This window comes from Fistularia commersonii, chromosome 10, assembly GCF_037954325.1.
Source record: "Fistularia commersonii isolate RoL2024-O1a breed Wild chromosome 10, RoL_Fcom_v1.0, whole genome shotgun sequence".
NCBI lineage: Eukaryota > Metazoa > Chordata > Actinopteri > Syngnathiformes > Fistulariidae > Fistularia > Fistularia commersonii.
In genome coordinates, this window is record NC_141293.1 from 10,808,632 (window position 1) to 10,829,496 (window position 20,865).

The 20,865-nt window shown below is 32.5% G+C and overlaps 1 protein-coding gene and 1 long non-coding RNA gene across 2 annotated transcripts in view; both read right to left on the bottom strand.

Annotated features, from left to right (window-relative positions):
- Positions 1 to 14,000: 14,000 nt before the first annotated feature.
- Positions 14,001 to 15,477, bottom strand: LOC147230368 (uncharacterized). Its single transcript, XR_015106691.1, has 2 exons — positions 14,888 to 15,477; positions 14,001 to 14,727 (listed from the first exon to the last, which is right to left on the bottom strand). It is a non-coding gene; the product is annotated as an uncharacterized LOC147230368 (long non-coding RNA).
- A 666-nt stretch (positions 15,478 to 16,143) lies between these two features.
- sv2a (synaptic vesicle glycoprotein 2A) overlaps positions 16,144 to 20,865 on the bottom strand; it is a 38,326-nt gene continuing 33,604 nt past the window's right edge. Inside the window, exon 13 of the mRNA XM_086153710.1 lies at positions 16,144 to 20,687. Coding sequence (XP_086009836.1) covers positions 20,504 to 20,687 — 184 coding nt within the window. The 3' untranslated portion in view covers positions 16,144 to 20,503. The remainder of the gene's footprint in view (positions 20,688 to 20,865) is intronic.

The window sequence follows — 20,865 nt, forward strand, 5'->3', positions numbered from 1 at the left end:
GGATTTTTATGTATGTATGCTTGCATGTATTCTAATCATATCTTATAATATTCTAGAATTTATTGTAATTTTATGGATTTTCATCTGTGAATATATGTATTTATGAAAGTTTGTGCATAAGTATGTATGTATATTAGTCTGTGTATTTATGCATCCAGCCATGCATATATTCTGATAATATACGATAGTATCCTATTATACATTATGGTTTTATTCAGAACATAATTCATCCCAAGATTGTGGATGATTATGTATATTCACTATATGGCCAAAAGTATTCACTCACCCACCCAAATAATTGGAATAAGGTGTTCAAATCACTTCCATGGCCAAAGGTGTATAAAATCAAGCACCTCAGCATATAGACTGTTTTTACAAATCTTTTTGAAAGAATGGGTCATGCTCAAGAGCTCATGGAATTCCAGTGTGGAACTGTGATAGTTTGTCATCTGTGCAACAAATCCAGTTGTGAAATTTCCTCTCCTAAATATTCCACAGTCAACTGTCAGCCATATCATAAAATCATGGAAGTGTTTGGGAATGACAGCAACTCAGACAGAAAGTGGTAGGCCACGTAAACTGACAGAGCGGGGTCAGCGGATACTGAGGCACATAGTGCTAAGAGGTCGCCAACTTGTATGTGTGTTGTATGTCGATGTGCGTGCTTAATTAGATGCCCTTAAAAAAACAACCATAAAGCAGATTGGAAAATGAAAAATTCTTCTTTTATTCCAGACAGATAGAATCCTTAAGGATTCTCAGAGTCTCTTCATTCTCTGCATTACAGCTGGAAAGAATGCAGTCAAGGAGTCAAATACAGACAGAAGGAATGGCGAGCTAATGTGTGAAGGCCCTGATTGTGAAGCTGGATTTATGACACGAACCTGATTTAGCCCATTCCTGCTTGAGTTATAGGATCATTCCTGTCACGTCAGTGTGTGGAGTAAAAAAACCAAGACCCTTCTTGTTTTTCTGGTGCTGAGTGTTTGGATGCAGCTTTGCAAAATGATGCATATGAAGAGTCTGGTTTGAATAATTTTATTTACTAATATTACTAATTGTTTTTTCTCAGTGATATCTCATATACTTTAATCCATCACTTTTTGTCGTTGCATATGTTTTTGATATATTCTTGAAATTTCTAGGAAACACTAAGGTCTTTGGATGGATGGATGGATGGATGGATGGATGGATGGATACATTTTTTTTATTTTATATATTTTTTTAAGTAACCTATCTAAAATCTTATGTCTATAATCTAAAATCTTATCTTATAATTAAGTCAACTCTGTGGGAGTCTTACTTATCTTGTGGTAATGTGTTGCATGAGATTAATTTTAAAGGTAAATCTTTTTAGCATGAAAATAAAAAATAAAATAATAAAAATGAGACTTATTGTTTATTGTTCTTGGCCTCGATTTTCAAAGCTCTGGCAGGCAATGAGAAATTATCATCAAACCCAGGAAGTGAAAGTCCCAAACCAGACACCCAGTAGCTCCTTCCACAAACACACGTGTTGATCCAGACTCATTGACACTCACTTCCCCCATCAGCGTTGTGCCAAGCCGTCGTTGTGGCAATGCTGGAGCAGACAAGGGCCTCCATTCAATAGGTCGCTTTTCTTCTCCCCTAAAGCAGATGTTCAGAGTTAGCGGACAGTTTGAGAATGACACACTCTCTCATGCGCTATTTTGGATTTCCTATTTTCGGCCGGTGATGGATGGACTGAGGAGAGGAGAGGAGGATGAGAGTATTCAGTCCAGATGAAAATGTGTGAACAAAAGCTAAACAAAAATATTTGGCGAAGAGGTGATGTTTATGGCACACTGCGTGATGTGGAATGCATACTGATTCCATACCGTCTTTACGTCAATAATCCTGATCAACCTGAAGAAATCTGAATTGTTGAATGAGTTTTGGCCCCAAAAGTCTTTCAAATTGTGAAAAAATTAAAATGATAAGCGTGCTTGGCTTCCCTTGGGGTCAATTATTTTCCACAAACAATGTAATGTTACATTGCAGGTAAATACTTTATTTATGCCTTGCAGAAAATTGTTAAACCTCTACATTTAAATCATCAGGGATAGGGGATAGTTAAGGTTACAGTGTCTTGCTCAACAAGACTTCAAAAAGCTCAGAGGAGTGCTGAAATCGAACCAGGATCTTTTGGATCCAAGATTACCGCTTTGAGCCATGCCATCTGGAATTTGAAAATCAGGAATTGAAAAATGTGCAATTCATTTTGACAAGTCTTCCTCCTAGGATGTCATGTCTTTCTACACAACAACTATCTAATTTCAAAATTATTTAAGCTGCTTTCAAAGTATGTAAATACTGTTTTAATATTTTTTGACAATTTTCAATTAATCATTTTTCACATTTTTGGATTAGTTCATTTATCTGAATTTGCTGCAACGTTTGGCAGGTTCTGGCATTCTCATTACTTTCTGATTTGCCCCCCCTCCCTGTAAAGTTAATGCATGTTAATTTGCCTTGATATCAATTGTTTATCCAAGCAATTGCGATTTTTTTGAATTGAGATAATAAAGGATTCTATATTTTAATCCTGTTTAACTCTTGGTATTTTTTTAAATTAAATGTATACCAATAAAGAAAATCCCATGAAACTGCTGAAGAACAATGACAAAAGTGACATTTAAAATACTGAAATCATGAAGGCAAACAGAAAATGGAAAAAAAAAGAAATTGTGAAATTAGTCAGGGTTAGGGCAGTATTGAAGGAAAATATATGTATCTTATTTTTCATTGACGTTTTGAATTTTAAACATCGGTTCAATTTATTTTCAATTTCCCCACCGAATCTATAAATTAGGGGGCGTGGCCAACGGGGAGGGCGGACCGGAAGCACCTGCAACCGCGACCCGAGACGCCAATGATGAAGAAAAACGAATTTAACCGCATTCCAGGGAAAACTGCTTCAATTCGACGAAAGCCTAACTGTTTTGTCTACTCGCCAAAATTGCTCAGAGAGAGTACGCGGACTTTTTAACTGTAATTTAGAGGTGAGTCGGCGGCGGACTGCAGGTAAGCGGCAAGTAGCATTAGCATCGGGCTCTAGCTCCAGTGACGTCATGCAGGTATTGAGTTTTACCTTCAGGTCAATTCAGGACACGCTTTGTCTAAAATGCCCGAGGTTTCAATCTTCAAACGTTGCAGCAAAAACAGCCCAGCCAAATGTGAATGCTTTAAATACTGAAGTGTACGGGTGAAAGCCAATACCTGTTCTCTGCCGTTTTTATACGTAAATCTTTACAATTTGCACAACCAACATATTCTCAGAACGTCTAACAGCCTTGTTTTCAAATTCAACGGAAAAATAGTAAACAGTATAAAGTATAACCAGAGTAATGTGAAGATATTTGCTTGATCCTCATAATTAAAAATGTATTCCCCATAGTAGATAGTCAGATACAAATAATCCTGTATAACTGGGTGCAATGTGTGTACAGGATATATCTCTTTCCTCGGCCATACTTTTAGTAAAACTATGCATATTTGTCTTAATCCTGCTGTAAGGGTCTTTAGTGACACAACAGAACTGATTTGTGTAGATTTGTGCTGCAGCGGTTGGAGCGTCTATTGTTTTGATGGCTGTCATGCTAGCGCCCTCCCCTGGCGGACACAGGGGATATATCCATTTTAAAATATTCCACCTTCATTGGATAAGTATGATAAAAACGGGCCAACTGATGTTCAGTCAGCCATTAATTGTATTGCATCACACTTGTAAAATTCTTGACTTGTATAAGATTCATCTTGAACCTGTTGTCATGGTCTTTTAATAGAATGCACATTTAATCTTCCCACAATGGGAAAATTTGAATTTGCACACTAAAAGTGTATAGTACAGTAGAGGTACTTATGTTATAAATATTACAAGTTGAAAAAAATAGCATACAAAGTATTGGAAAATATAATAAATGGAAAATCTTATCTTGAGTGATTCAAGATAGCTTGTTATGGATTTGTTATGGATGTGCTGCAGTGGTTGGAGCATCTGTGTGCATCACACCCACGTTAAGAGCACCTCAAAAATGTGTACATTTTTTGTATTTGTTCATTTATACAGTAAATGTCCATCTACAGTATACATCTAAAGATGTACAGTTATTTTGCAGTTGTGGATCTTTGGGTGCTAACATCACCCTCCAATATGCCCTCCAATTACAGCTTGGGACAAATAAAGATTCTGATTCAGACCAGCCTCTGATTCATTGTCTAACCTGAAATGCCGAGTACAAGAAATCAAATAAAGCTGCTTTTCATCAAGTTAAAGCCTGTGTTGTTTGTGTGTGTATGGTCAAACACAATGAAGTGCAATATATGGGTCCCTGGGTCCTTTTCTATCGGGTCAGTCACACTTTCACCTCCCCTTTTCAGGGTTTGTAAATGGTGGCCAGTGCCCATCTCAGCCTATCGGGCCACCCTGTATTGTGCAGGGCCATTCACACTATTCATTCCTAGGGTCAATTTAGCGTATTCAATCAAAATGCATACTTTTTGCCAATGGGAAGAAGAAGACATAAGAAAAACATCCAGGTAAATGGTTTGGTGTCCTCTCACATGCCTCAGGCAAGTTGGGCTTGATGGTCGTGTCACTAGGGCAGCTGTGTGAACCCTTTCATGGGACAGGGGTCCAGTTAAGGGGAGGATTGTAGAGATGGGATGAAAGCAACAGACAGCGGGCAGCATCACCTGTTAAGACCATAACAAGAACTACCTACGGGAGCCGCTAGGGTATAGTTATAGAGGAAATTTTTGAAAATAAAATGCACTACGTTTTTTTGTTGTTTTTTTTTGATACTGCTTGCCAATTTAAGACTAGTCTCCTATCTGGATTATCTACATTCATCTTCTCATATAAACAATGGGTATTTCATAATTTAAAAGGTAATTTCTTGCTGATTTTCCAGGTAATTTAGTTCAGAAGTAAACTTAAGTACCTCATGCCAACAATTAACTGAGAAAAAAAAAATTAGAGGTAAGTATGTTACTGTGGTTGAACATCAATCAGTCCATCCATTGTCTGTTGCATATCCTGCACTCAGTATCGCTAGGGATGCCTGATAATATCCTAATGCTATCGAGCGAGGGGTGGGTTCACACACTCACTCATTTGGAGAAATGTTCCCAATTTTTTTCCAACCTGTTTTTGAACTGTGAGAGGAAACTGGAGCCACACGCACCATTACATAAATATATATACATACACACACACACATATATATATATATATATATATATATACATATGTGTAACATATGTGTGGTTATACTTCCACACATATTCGTCAATTTGTCAGTTATCCAATATTGCCCCCAATATTGTAGAATTTTGTTTAGTAATACTGGCTGAACATAAAAAAATTCCAGGATCTGTCTACCAATATATTCACTATCCCTCACTTGCACATGACCGAACCATCTCAACCATAATATAAATATGTATATATATATATATATATATATATATATATATATATATATATAAACATACATATATACATACATGTACTTCTTTCAGCTTTTCCCTTCATATATATATAATTTATATGTGTACTTGTATATATGTATGTATATGTACCTATATATGTATGCATATGTATAAGAATACATATGTGTATGTATGTGTGTATATATATATATGTCTTAATATATATATATATATATATACAGACACATGTATAATTATACATCTATATATTTATGTATATATATTTACATATATGTATGTATATGTGTGTGTATATATATGTATGGGTGTATGTATAAATAAATGTGTATATATATGTATACATGTGTATGTGTCTAAATGCATATATCTATATATATATATATATATATATATATATTCAGACACATTTTGATTTATTTGCTGTTTTTGGAAATTGTTGTTTTTGGATATTGTGTATATATATATATATGCACACATATACAGATATAGGCACACAAAAATACATATCTATGTGCATATATAGTTATACATATATATACGTACATAAATGTACATATATACAAATATATATGTAGATGTACTCATATATGTACATATATATTCACATGCATGAATATGTGTTCATATATTCATAAATATGTACATATATATGTTTGTATATATGCTTAAATGTATATACATTTACGTACATATATGCAAAAACATACTTATACATACAGATATATAAATATATAAATAACTAAATACATATATAGGTACATCTAACACAAATACATATATATATATTTATATATATATATATACATGTAAAATTATACATGTATATATTTATGTATAAATGTACATATATGTATGCATATTTGTGTGTATATGTATGTGTGCATGTATAAATAAATGACGGTATATATGTATGCATATGTATACATATATATTTCTGTGTATATAAATGACTTATTGTGTATGGATATATATATACATGTAGACACATTTTGATTTATTTGCTGTTTATGGAAATTTTATATATATATGTATATATATGGACATGTATGTACACATCTATAAATTAATAAATATACATACACATATATACGCACACATAAATATACATATCTATGTGCATATATATATATATATATATATATACATACATAGGTATACAAATGTTTCCAAACATACTTACATATATGAGTACGTATATAAATATTTATACAAATGTATACATATATGTACGTGTATATTCATATGTATGAATATTTGTACATATATTCAAAGATATGTACACATATGTGTATGTTTATATGCATGAATATATATATATATATATTTAAAGACATATGTGCACAAACATACATATCATACATACAAATATATTAATAACTATAAATACATATATATGTACATATATACACAAATACATGTATATATATGTATTTTTATATAAACATGTAAAATCGTAAATGTATATATGTACATATATGTATGTATATGTGTGTATATATGTATGTGTGTGTATAAATAAATGTATATTTACGTATACATATGTAAATGACTATATATATATATATATATATATATATATATGTGTGTGTGTGTGTGTGTGTGTATACAGACACATTTTGATTTATTTGCTCTTTTTGTAAATTGTTGTTTTGGGAAATTGTGTTTATATATATATATATATGTACGCCTGATCCAAACATACATACATACATACATATATGTGTATATATGTATAATATGTAAATAGATGTGTACACATATGTACATATATATTCATATATGTAGATATATATTTCATATATATAAAAACTATATGTAACATATATAGTTACAAATATATGTATGTTTGTATGTTTAAATAAATGTATGAATATATGCTTAAATATATATTCATTTATGTACATATATGCACAAACATATACTCATCATACATACACGTCACACATATACATAACAATAAAAACATATGTACATATATATTAACAAATACAATTATATAAATATACATGTATACTTATATATATAAATATATATACACGTGTATGATAATACATGTATATGTTTATGTACATATGTACATAAATTTGTATGCATATATATGTGTATATAAATGTATTTATATATATGTATTTGCATATGTATGCATTTATATATATATATTTCTGCATATCTGTATGTATCTATATATATATATATATATATATATTCGGACACATTTTGATTTATTTGCTGTTTTTGGAAATTGTTTTTGGAAGTATACATATATCTTTATATACACATCTATTTATATATACTTATGCAAATTCACATATATAGAAAAACATAATAATACATACATATATGCATATATACATATATATATTCATATATATATACTCATAGATATATATATCAAAACAAACATACATATATGTAAATATGTATACATATATGTCCGTATTTATACACTTATATATTTTATATGTATAATTATATATGTACATGCATAAATCTATGTGTACATATATACAACATGAACACACATATATGTAAGTATACATACATGCACATCTATAAAAATATATCTTCTTTACACCTATACATACACATGTATATACATACATACAGTACAAAAACCCAAACATATACATACATAAACACATGTCATACATTCACATATATATACACATACATATATATACACAAATAAATACATATGTATGAAAATGTATAAACATAAACACATGTATATATGTATATAAACATATAATCATATATAATTTCACACATATATGCATAAATATGTATACATACATATATGCACATACATATGCATATAAATATATACACATATGGTCAAACATACATACATATATATACATGTATATCTAAATATATACATATATGGACAAATTTATGTATACACATATATGTATGTACATACACATATGTATGTATGTATATATATACACACATAAACATTTTGATTTTAATTTTGCCGAAATTGTTAAACTGGAAGACTACAAGCCCATAAACTCAACCAAATGGGTGGACACGTGCATTTTTCATAGAAACCCCCTCACAAATATTTTTAATATTAAATTAAAAATTTTTAATAAATATATCTTGATTATGAAACTGAAGTCAAAAAATGAAAAAATATATACACATATATAAACATATATACACATATATGTACATATAAGCATATATACACACATACATATATCATACATTTACATATGCATACAAATAAAACCATGTATAAAAACTTGTGCATACATATACACATGTAAATATATGCACCCATATGTACATAAATATGAGCATACATAGGTATTTATATTTTTGCACTTTTTTGCACACCGCACATACAAACACACACACACACACACACACATATATATATGTATACATATATTTCAATGTATATAACATAAACATGGATGTGTACAGATAAAGATAGATGTACAAATATATGTAAACGTTTAAGCATATACATATATATGTACATAAATTATACACATATATGTATATATATACATATATATATATACACCTTTTGATTATTTTTTAAGTGGGTAGACTAAAAGCCCATAAACTCAACAGTATGTACAGATGTCTATACTTCATAGAGACCCCTTCATATTTATATTTTTCTGTTTTTATTAACCAGAACATATACACATATACATAAATATACATATGCACATATACACATAAATCTATACAATTATATACATCGATTTATGTTTCCATGTATATACATAGATACAAACATAAACATACATTTATATATAAATATGTACAAATATACATAGATACATATTTATATTCATATGTACATATATAGTTACATATATATAAAAACTATATATGTAACATATATAGTTACAAATATATATACATAAAAACATGAAAATATATATATGTGTATATTCTCATATACATATATACACAAATAAATATGTATGTACACCTTCATACATATGTATGTATATGTTTGTATATATTTGCATATATATATATATATATGTTGCTGTTTTTATGTAAACATGTATGTATTCGTATCTACACATTTGTGTGTATATATATATGAGCATATATGTATCCTTTTGTACATATATTTGCACCTATATATGTATATATGTTTAGATATGTTTGTTTATTTATGTGTGAATGTATAAGTATTTGTATAAACACACACACATATTTTTATGTCTGTATATATATACACATTTGAAAATATTTGTATGTATATATGTGTGTACATATTTACATATAAACATGTTTTATGTGTATATATATATTTATCTTTTTGTATGCATTTATATATATATATAGAGAGAGCGAGAGAGACACATATATTTATACATGTTCACAAACATATTTGTAAATGTAAGTATGTATGCATGGATATATATGTATATATATGTGTGTATGTATTTAGGTATGTATATGAATATATACACACACACAATTTTTTTGGGAAATTGTCAAGTGGGGAGACACCAGGTCCATAAACTCAATAGTATCTGTGTATGTATGCCTTTTTCATAGAAACCGCTTCACACATGTTGTTATCATTCTGTTTATTTTGAACATGACCTCGATGAGAGCATATAAACACATATATGCACATATTTACGTATATACACTTATACACACATATTATCATACATACATAAAATATGCATACATATGTACAGATTAATATACATACATATATACACACACATATATAAACAGATATGCACATATATACATACATGAACACAAATGAAATGTTAAAATATATGTAGACCTATAAATGTACATAGATGTATGTATACATATGTATATATATGTACATACTTATATATGTACATACATATAAGTATTTTTATTTTCACACGTATATACACATCTATATATATATATACATGTATATACATACATTTGTGCACATACATATACATAATTCATACATACACATATATATGCATATGTAAACATATATGTACCGGAATATATACCAAAATACATGTCTATATATATATATATATATATACAAAAGTGTGTCTATATATAGAAACACTTGTATATACATGTTAACATACATGTATGTGTTTGTGTATATATTAAGGTTTATATATACCTTTATATGTATGTATATTTTTATATATTTATGGATATATATGTATGTATATGTATGTTTATATGTATGCTTATGTATATGTCTACATATGTGTATTTATATGTATCTCTCTCCCTCTATATATATATATACATACACTTATTTATTTATAAGTTGTTTTTGGAAATTAAGCTGGAAGACTACATGCCCATGAACCCAACAGTATGAGTGAACGGATAATTTTTTCATACAAACCCTTCACAAATATTTTTGTTATGTTTTTATCAACATGAACTCAAAGAGTACATATAAACATACAAATAAATACATATATATACACTTATAAATATATATATATATACACATATATATGTATATACATATATACCAATACATACATATTTTAAACATAAATAAATCTTTATACTTATACATATGTATATATATATATACACGGATTTATAGATCTTACATATATACATGCACATACGTATTGACTCATTTAAAGACACATAAACACACATATATATTGCATATACATATATACACATTTATACAAACACATATATATACACATCAATTTATATACATACATATATATGTGCATATATACATATATTTTAAAATGTGCATATCTACATATGTAGGAATATGTTTATAGATATATGGACATATATACATACATTTACATATATATGGACATACATATTTGCATTTATATATATGCCAACTTATATATACCTATTTACACATCTATTAATTTGTAGATATACACATATATATAGATATACATACATAAATGCAAATATATATACATATATACACATACATATATATGAACAACTTTATACACAAATACATGTCTATGCATATATATACATAAGCATAAATATATATGAATAAATATATACGTATATAGATATATGTATATATATATATATATATATATATATATATATATACATGTTTATATGTACCGATATATTTATTTGTATATGTATTTGTATTATTATTATTTTATTTTTTTTTACTTGTGAAGCGTCTTTGAGTGTCATGAAAAGTGCTATAAAAATCCCATGTATTATTATTATTATTATTATTATTATATATGTATGTATATATGTATACATATGTGCATGTATATGTATGTGTGTATAGACATATAAAGGAATTTATGTCTGTTCATACATTCATACATATATCTAATACATATACACATACACATAAATATATAGGTACATACAAACATACATACTCATACATGTACATAATATGTATACACGTGCACACAGTTATACGTAAATATATATATGTTCATTGATATATTTTATATACAAATATTAACATCTATCCATATCTATAAAAATGTATCTATGTACACATATATGCACTTAAACTCGATATATAATATACATAAACGCATATATGAACACATATATACAAACAAACATTCATATAAGTACGCCTACATTAACATATATACATACGTATGTATGTACATGAACATGAACTCAAAAACATATATATATATACATATATACAAATATGTATACATACCTTTATATATATACATACATATACATATAAATATTGTACATATCACATTTATGCAGTTATGTTAAAATATGTATATATTGTTCATATATACACATATTTTATTATATATACAAATATAAATACATAAACATATACATATGTATATATATACATTTACACAAATATAGGTATATATATATATATGAAAATATGTATAGGTATATGTAGGTATACATTTAGCTATACATATATGCACATATATACATACATATAAATGTATATATACACATGTATAGGCATATATACATATATCATACATATACATCTATATGTACATACAAATCTATACATATATACCTTTTTACAAAGATATATACATAGATATATACATATATACACATATATGTATGTATATGTGTACATACGTATAAACATATATGTACTCACCTTTAGTATATATACATAAAAACATATGTTCATATATATACGTATATAAACATCTATACACATCTATTCATATATATCTATATACGCAGATATAAACACATATATACAAACATGTACATACATATATGCACGCATATATGTGCATATATATACATACATATATGAATATGTATATATATATATACATCTATACACACAAATATACACATATTTGTTTGTACACATATAAGTATGTATGTGTGTACATATATATAAACATATATGCACACCTCTATGTATATATACATAAAAACATATATGTTCATATATATACGTAAATAAACACCCATATATATTGTATTAATATATATCTATATACGCAGATATAAACACATATATACAAACATGTACATGCATATATGCACGCATATACGTACATATATATACATATGTAAATATATATGCATACATATATGAATATATATACATATATATACACATCTATATACACAAAATGTACAAATATATACATGCATATATATATATATATATATATATATATATACACACACACACAGATACATACATAGATATATATACATGTGTGAAAGCATTCTGCGTGAAGGTCCTTCTTTTTGAGACACAACTGTGCAACTTCAATCTTGCACACATCACCATGCGGTCAGAAATTAAATATGCTTTTCCAACTGTCAACCTTTCTGCTAAAAAAGAGAAATATGTGCCTGTGTGCCTGTGATCACATCTCCTAAGACAGTCTGCGCTTTCTAATGTGTTCTGACATTGAGAAAGCAACTCCATTCCTGATGAATGCAGAAGAAGTGGAGAGCATCTGCAGTTAGAAGTCATTGAAATGCAGTGATTCTCCTTTACTTCTACCCGAGCTTGGAAAAGGCCAAGTTTCTACTAATGAGACCCCAAGCAAAACACATGATGAGTCCATTTGGCTCAACATACATACATTTTTGCGGAGCAAAAATTTTCTTTGTTTACTGTTAAGGATTTTGCTACCAGTACTGACCCCCTGCAAGCACAGACCCAGAGGGCAAGGGCGTTTGAGCACTGTGCCCATGCGTTCTCCTAGTCGAAATCGGCACTTATCAGGGCCTGCTCTGGCCTTTCCTGACCTACAACGACCCTTCATTGTGGAAACAGATGCAAGTAATGTGGGTCTTGGCGCAGTGCTGTCCCAGGAAGGGGAACAAGAAGCGCAGATCATTGCTTACTTTAGTCGTTCTTTCAGCTGTCTTGAGAGGAACTACTGTGTTACTCGTCGGGAGCTGCTGGCTGTGGTTCTGGCACTCCGACGCTTCCGCCCCTATCTTTATAGTCAAAAGGTCCTCCTACGCAACCCCATGGAAAGTGTAGCTGTTGACATCCTGGGTCCAAATTCCAATTACAGAAGCATTTGCATGCCTGACCAGAGTGCCACCCCCATGGCGGAGCGTTTGGTGAATGAGATGTTCTGCTGCTTTGGGGTGCCAGAGGGGTTGCATAGTGACCAGGGGCGGAACTTTGAGGGCCAGGTGTTCAGCGAGGTCTTCTGGCGGCTGGGGATCAAGAAAACCCAGACAGCACCACTACACCCTCAGAGTGACAGGTCAGTCGAGCAGTTTAATCAAAACCAGGCCACCCAACTGGCGATTCTGACCAGTCAGCAGCAGCGATATTGGGATATGCACTTACCACAGGTCCTGTGGGCTAATCGGTCAGCAGTCCAGGTGTCCATTAAGTGCATCCCTGCGGCGCTTATGTTTGGGCGGGAACTATGCACGCCTGTGGACTTGGCCTTCGGGCCTCCACCTGAACCTGAAGTGGAGGGCAAACCTGGCTTGGATTACCTTTGCAATCTCTGAGAATGACTTAAGGGGGAGTATGAGTAGACCAGACAAGTCCTCACAGAGGCAGGGTCCAAACAGAAACGTGCCTATGACATCCACTGTTGTGGAGAGGTTTACGCTTCTGGGGCCCAGGTGTGAGTCTAAAGCCCTGTGAGGAAAAAGCGCCTGATCCCCAAGCTGATGAGCCCGCAGTAAGGACTTTGTAATGAGTGCTAAGTTTGCTAAGGACAGCTAACCTGCTAGGTGGGGGTTAAGTAGCGATAGGCAGGGACTGGCCAGCGGAACCCCAGAATCCTTTGCTATGATAATGACGACTGTTGGGAGCTTCTCTTGGTTCTGTGTTAAAGAATTTCAATGTTGAATGACAACGTTATGTTCGATGTGTGACACTAACTTGCACCGTTAGTTATCATAACAGAGAAATGTACCCTCAGGCTAACTGTTGGCACTTAAAGAAAGACCCTGGGTTTCCACTGTGCATAGGCTGTTGACTTACCATCATCTTCTAGGGAGCAATTGATCCATGACTGATTGTAGCTTTACTGAGCCCCAACCTGCCACAATATGTATTGACAAGAAATAATGATAGCGTAAACATTATTTTAAATATGAACGGTGGTGGTAGTGCATAGGACATCTGAGAGCAGCTTGGTGTGCAACTCACAAAGTGCAAATGCAAAGATGACTGCAGATTAAATGGACAGTAATTACATGAGCAGATGAGCGCAGCACTGACTGTGCTGCATGTGAAGTGAAGAAAAAAGGAATGAGTGTCAGTTTTCAAGAGTCTGGAACGACCATCTACGGCGAAAAAACGACGTAAATGCTTACCTGTGGATGTACACAAATCACCCAGCTCAGCCGCGAATACTCATACATAAAGCCAGTGAACACGGGAGCCAATTGCCATGCAACTACGACGGCGCACAATCTCTGCACTCGTATGCTAGCATTTAACGTTAGCCTCCACATAAACAACGTGCAATATGTGATTGAATAGACGCAGTGTAAGACGCATTTCAATTGATTTCAGAAAGGAAAGAAAGCCTGGTTTCAGCATTACAAAAATAAACAAAGTTTAAAAACTTTAACTCCAACCAATTACTTCCGTGTTGTGAAGGGACATGAACCGGAAGTGCATCCGCACCGTTGGGTCGTCAGTTTACTCTTCAGCATTTTACGGTTCTTGCAGTGTAACTGACTAGACGGAGGGATATCTCGTAATTCCAGAGCAATTTCTCACCGACATAATACGCATTTTGTAATAAACCACATTTTTGTACTTGACATATATTCATGTGGACATCATTATTTCAAATTGTGAAAAATTAACAATGACAAGAGGGCTTTGTTCCTATGGGAGTTTACTTTTCCCAGGCCTCCAACAATATCACATTTAATTGCCATTGAATAATATAATTCCTCACAGGAATTTGTTAATCTTCTGTATTTAGCACATTATTGATGAACAACGGGCAGTGTGCACCCGCTTCTTGCAATACTGTAATCTTGCAGTGCCAACACCTGGAGGGGGGGTGTTACCTGGAATTTTTGGATAGAATATACTCTTTTTCTTCCTTTCCATCTTGGCTGCCAAGGGCATTCATTAGCTTCCACCCTGCCCTATCCTCTTCATCATCTTCTTCAGAAGACCAACTTAATGTCGACTCGACTATGGAGATCCTAGATCCAATTTGCATTCTTATTTTTGCACAGTTTACACACATTTTGCAATAAAAGTGACAGGTATTCTCATCAATATTTTATTCTTCATGATTCTTTGTTATCCATTATGTTTCTAAAGGATCAGTTGCACAACAAAGTGCAAACCCAATCAAAAGCCAACAATGAAAAAAAATCTAAGAAAAATCTCACACACCTTTAAACAGAACGGATGTAGTCATGTTTAGGCTAACTATGATTCATAACCGGTATTTAACATGGATGCACTTACTTATGTCATTCTCATTTACAAAATACACAAAATCAAAGACAACATATAGTACTTTCCATTTACACTTCTTTTTTTTTTCCTTTTTAAATATTTATGTGTCCACATACACTTTTTATACTTACAAACAATCAACTACAATTACTACAGCACAGTACAATGACAAAAGTGATTAATTCTTTGTTACACATGATTAATGGCAATGCAATTCTATTGACAAAAGCCTCATAAGACTTCAGATTTTTTTTAGGAGCGAACATGTGAATGTCAGCCGTAAAGTCTTGTGTCATTTAGCCAACACTCAGCATTTTTAGTGGCCAACATACTGTGTTGTGCTCCGATTCCTGGTAGCTTCAGCACAGAGAATAGAGACAAAGACCCTAAACTCTTATTGCTTTGTTAACTTTTTGCACCCACAATCTGCTGTTGCTCAGGCAACAAGTCAATTATATAAAAAAACCCTGTAACATAAGCTAAGATGTGCATCCACAAGCGATAATCTTCACTTGGACCGAGCCTGAATTGAGTCTAAGAGTTTTTTTTCTTGTTTATTTGTTTTGTTTTATTTCTTATTTTTTTATGTTGAACGAATACAACAGATACCTTGACATCTTGTTCTTTATTTTGTGGGAAATACAGGACAACATACAGAGAATAAAGACTGCTGACGATTAGCTTTTATATATGTACAGTTTCTGTGCCTTAACGTCATATTAATGTGCTTTCATGAAGATTTAACTTTGTTTCCAATACAACTTGAAAATAAGGACAACTGGACCTAAAAATCCAGCCATGTGAGGCTGATAAATAACTAATTCATTGTCACTTACAAAAGTCCAGTTGGACTTTTCTCTCAGCTGGTTAATAACCTGCAACTGACTGCAATGGTGCAGTTTCTGGGGTAAAAAGTTTCCAGGAGCTAATTTAATAACATAATTATGTATTTACATATGTTCATACATAGAACAGAGGTTTGATGGTGTAATGTTTAAAAAGTATTTGGCAATAATCAATGAGAGGTGACATTTATGGCACACCGATGACTCTGAGTCAAATTTTATATTGTGTGAGACAGAGGGGGTGAAATGTTTCGGGGTGTCTTTTTTGTGTTGTGTGTCCCTTGTTTACTGTACTAATCTTTATTCTGTAAGGGTTGGTTATATGGAACTGGGAAAAAAATCATCATATTCAGAAGATGGGGATTAATATATATTATTACTGTTTTGGTTTGGAGATCAACAACTACATACATAGCTTCCATGAGTGAGGATTTTTTTTTTCTTTTATGTGCTTTTAATGTGACTAACAGGCTCCTGTATGTAGCTGACAGTGTCACTTAGCGATTTAATATAAAAATTCAACTGACAAAATAAAAACTAAGCTTTGCTACATTGATCTTCCTACCAGACTAATTTCATGTATATGTCACATATAGGTGTCAGGAGAACTATTTTTCCTCTTAATTTTTAGCTACATTTTTCACCTTTTTTGTTTTAGATAACAATCATTTCCTGTTTATTAAAAGTGAGTTATTATAATATTTTCAGTTATTTCCTGCTAAATTTTCCACAGAATTTCTTGGCTATATTAGGTCCCTCTTAATTTCAGCCAATTTCTTGTTGTTCTTTCATTGTCTATGCTGATAATCCTGCATTAAAAAGGGTTGGGGGAGGGGGGGGGGGGGGGGGGGGGGGCTGGAGCCAGTGCCAGCTGACATGGCCAAGTGCAGGTATTCACAATATGCACTATGCTAAGAATGACTTGCCATAAACAAACAGAAAAAAATTAATATACAAGATGTTGGCAGGACAATGACCTGTGTCTGGACAGTAAAATTCTGTCTCACATTTTCTAATATTTAAATAAAAATAAAAAAAAATCACCGACGTCACAGTTAGATGCTATTCAACGTATTTTTTTAGATATATTGCCCAGCCCTGGTCATTGTGATGGTCGTGCTCTTGCTAAATGCCCACCTTGTTCATTCAGTATCTAGCAAGGCGGTTGTGTCGAGAGAAACTCAAGGCATTCACAACAGTGCGTGTACGACGGTGTACATCTAGTGCAACGGGCTGTTAGTCAGCTGTCTTGAGTCTACATATGGCTGCTATCCTACAAAAATGGCAGTTTGGACATTAATTCATTCTGGCATGTCAATGACTGTTCTTTTTTTAATAAAGTTGTAATTGTGAACACATCGCTCTTGCAGTTCAGTAGGGGGAATGGGACGCTATTTATGTGCCGACACTGTGCTGCTACTGGTGTGGGGTTTTTATGACAATCAGCCCTTGGCAGTGAGTCTCTAACTGTGAATTTATGCAGTTGAATATCAAGCTATTTTTGTACAATAAATCACAAGTAAACCCAAGGTCCCAGTGCATTTTAAATTCATACCCTCATTAGCACAATAATCAAGATGCAGCTCAAGAAATCCCTATTGTTAATCAGGTTTTCGAGCCCTTGGGCATTTCAAATTGTGAAACATTAAAATAGAACGCAGACCTGCTTTTGTTCTGGGTGCAACAATTCAGCATAATTGCTGCTGAAGTTGTATTGTCCTTCCGTATTCCTTAAAAACCCTGAGGGGGGGAAATAAAATGAAAATTGCCAGATGTAATATGGTGGGGAATGAAGCACAAAATCTCAATATTGCACAGAGGCTCAATATTGCACTAAGAAGTTCACTCAGACATATATAAATATTTGTTCACGCAAGTAATTTGATTATATTCTATCAACTTTTACATACATTAAAATTTGCGTCTGTTCTACAACCATCAAAATATTTTTAAAATCTTTTTCCAAAGGTATGATCTGGACCAATAAAGGCAAGATGAATTTGTGATGTTAACATCACCAAAATAAATGTACTGTGCTGTATTTTCAGGGTCTAGAATGTAAAAACAAAGGGCATGCAACATGACCGGAAATGTTTTATACATCATGTTGTCCTCCAAGTTTTAGATAGTTACTTTTACTGACATGCATAAAACCCTCTGGAACACGAGTGAAAGAGACAGTCTGGGAGGAGAGGTGCTGAAAAAGGCATTTCTTTCAGGGGTTTGGGGGATGTACATTATGAATAAAAAATCATGACAGTGTGAGATTATTTTCATGAGGTTAAAAAATGTTTTGAGCGCTAAGACCAGTTGTGCTTTAAATGTACATTTTGAACAAAATGGTAACGATGAAACCCAGTGATCTGACATGATTCGATGATTCTTTAAAGGGGCTCAGTTTCGCCTTGCACTACCCGAACAGTAACAAAAGCAAACCTGGAATGTTCTATAATCTATAAAATGGCAGTTATTCTGTACAACAACACAAGACCTCAAGAGAGAAACAATGAGGGCGGGTCTTTCTGAGAGAGGAACGCCAAGAGCGGTATGGCGAAACAAGCGAAAAAAGTCAAAAATGCTCCAGAGCAAGGCATCACATGTCGCATTTTTGACCGACGTCCTACAACGGGACACAAGACTGGCATGTGAGTTAGAAACACTCGGAAGAATGGAAGTGACGATGAGAACTCTGCAACGATGGCTAGTGATCATTTCTATGTGTTTATTTTGCATGGCTCATCTTCAAGAGCCCCCCATCCCCCAACCTCCAACTCCACCTCCGTGGATATAACATATTCAGGGGACCAACTTATTTTCTATAGTGTTCAACGCGAGAAAATGCATTTGCCTAATAGATGTATTCAAATATACAATTCTGTATTTCCCACAAAATTGTTATAACGATTAAGATAAAATAGTCCTCGGGTGGTGTTGGGCTCCATCTGTACAGAAATGCATTTTCTTGCACTGAGCTCTACAGTCATTTATCTTGTTTACTAAAAGGGGGGCGTTACTAGATAATAGTATGCAAAGAGAAGGCTTGAATCTAAATTTAAATATATATTCATAGGACTTAATATTTTGCATTCATTCTGAGTAAGTGATTTAATTTACATCAATTGTGAGCAAATAAGGGTTTGTCATAAAAAGTACAATATACTGCAGATGCTTCAGGCATCCTGATGATAATGTCTGTCATCTGCCTGCATTCTGGTGGGTTGGAGGGTAGAATCTTGAGAGCTCTTGAGTTGTTCATTCACAGTGTGGCAAAAACTCTTCTGCCCCCCTGGAAAAGTTTTTTTTTTTTTTTTTTGGCATCATGTTATTGCAGCACCTGACCCCTTGTTTCTGGTAGTTTGAGGGCTAAGAAGCTGCCGGCCGCCAGAGCACCCGAGGCGAAGAGGATGGGCACGGCCTTGGTAATCCCGACGAAGGAGGTGAAGATGCTTATACCCAGCACCGCTGCCAATTTACATAGCGCATTGAGGAATCCGAATGCTGTGGTTCTGGAGACATAAAGAAATTCATTAGCTGAGGGTTCATGAATTGTTGCAGTAACACCAGACAACCTTTAGATGATGCTGCATCATTAAAAAAATAACAGTCAGACTTTTCAACCGAGACGAGAGAATTTTTGGATGACGCTCCAAACAAAATGCGGATTTTCTATTTGAGGTAAAGTAA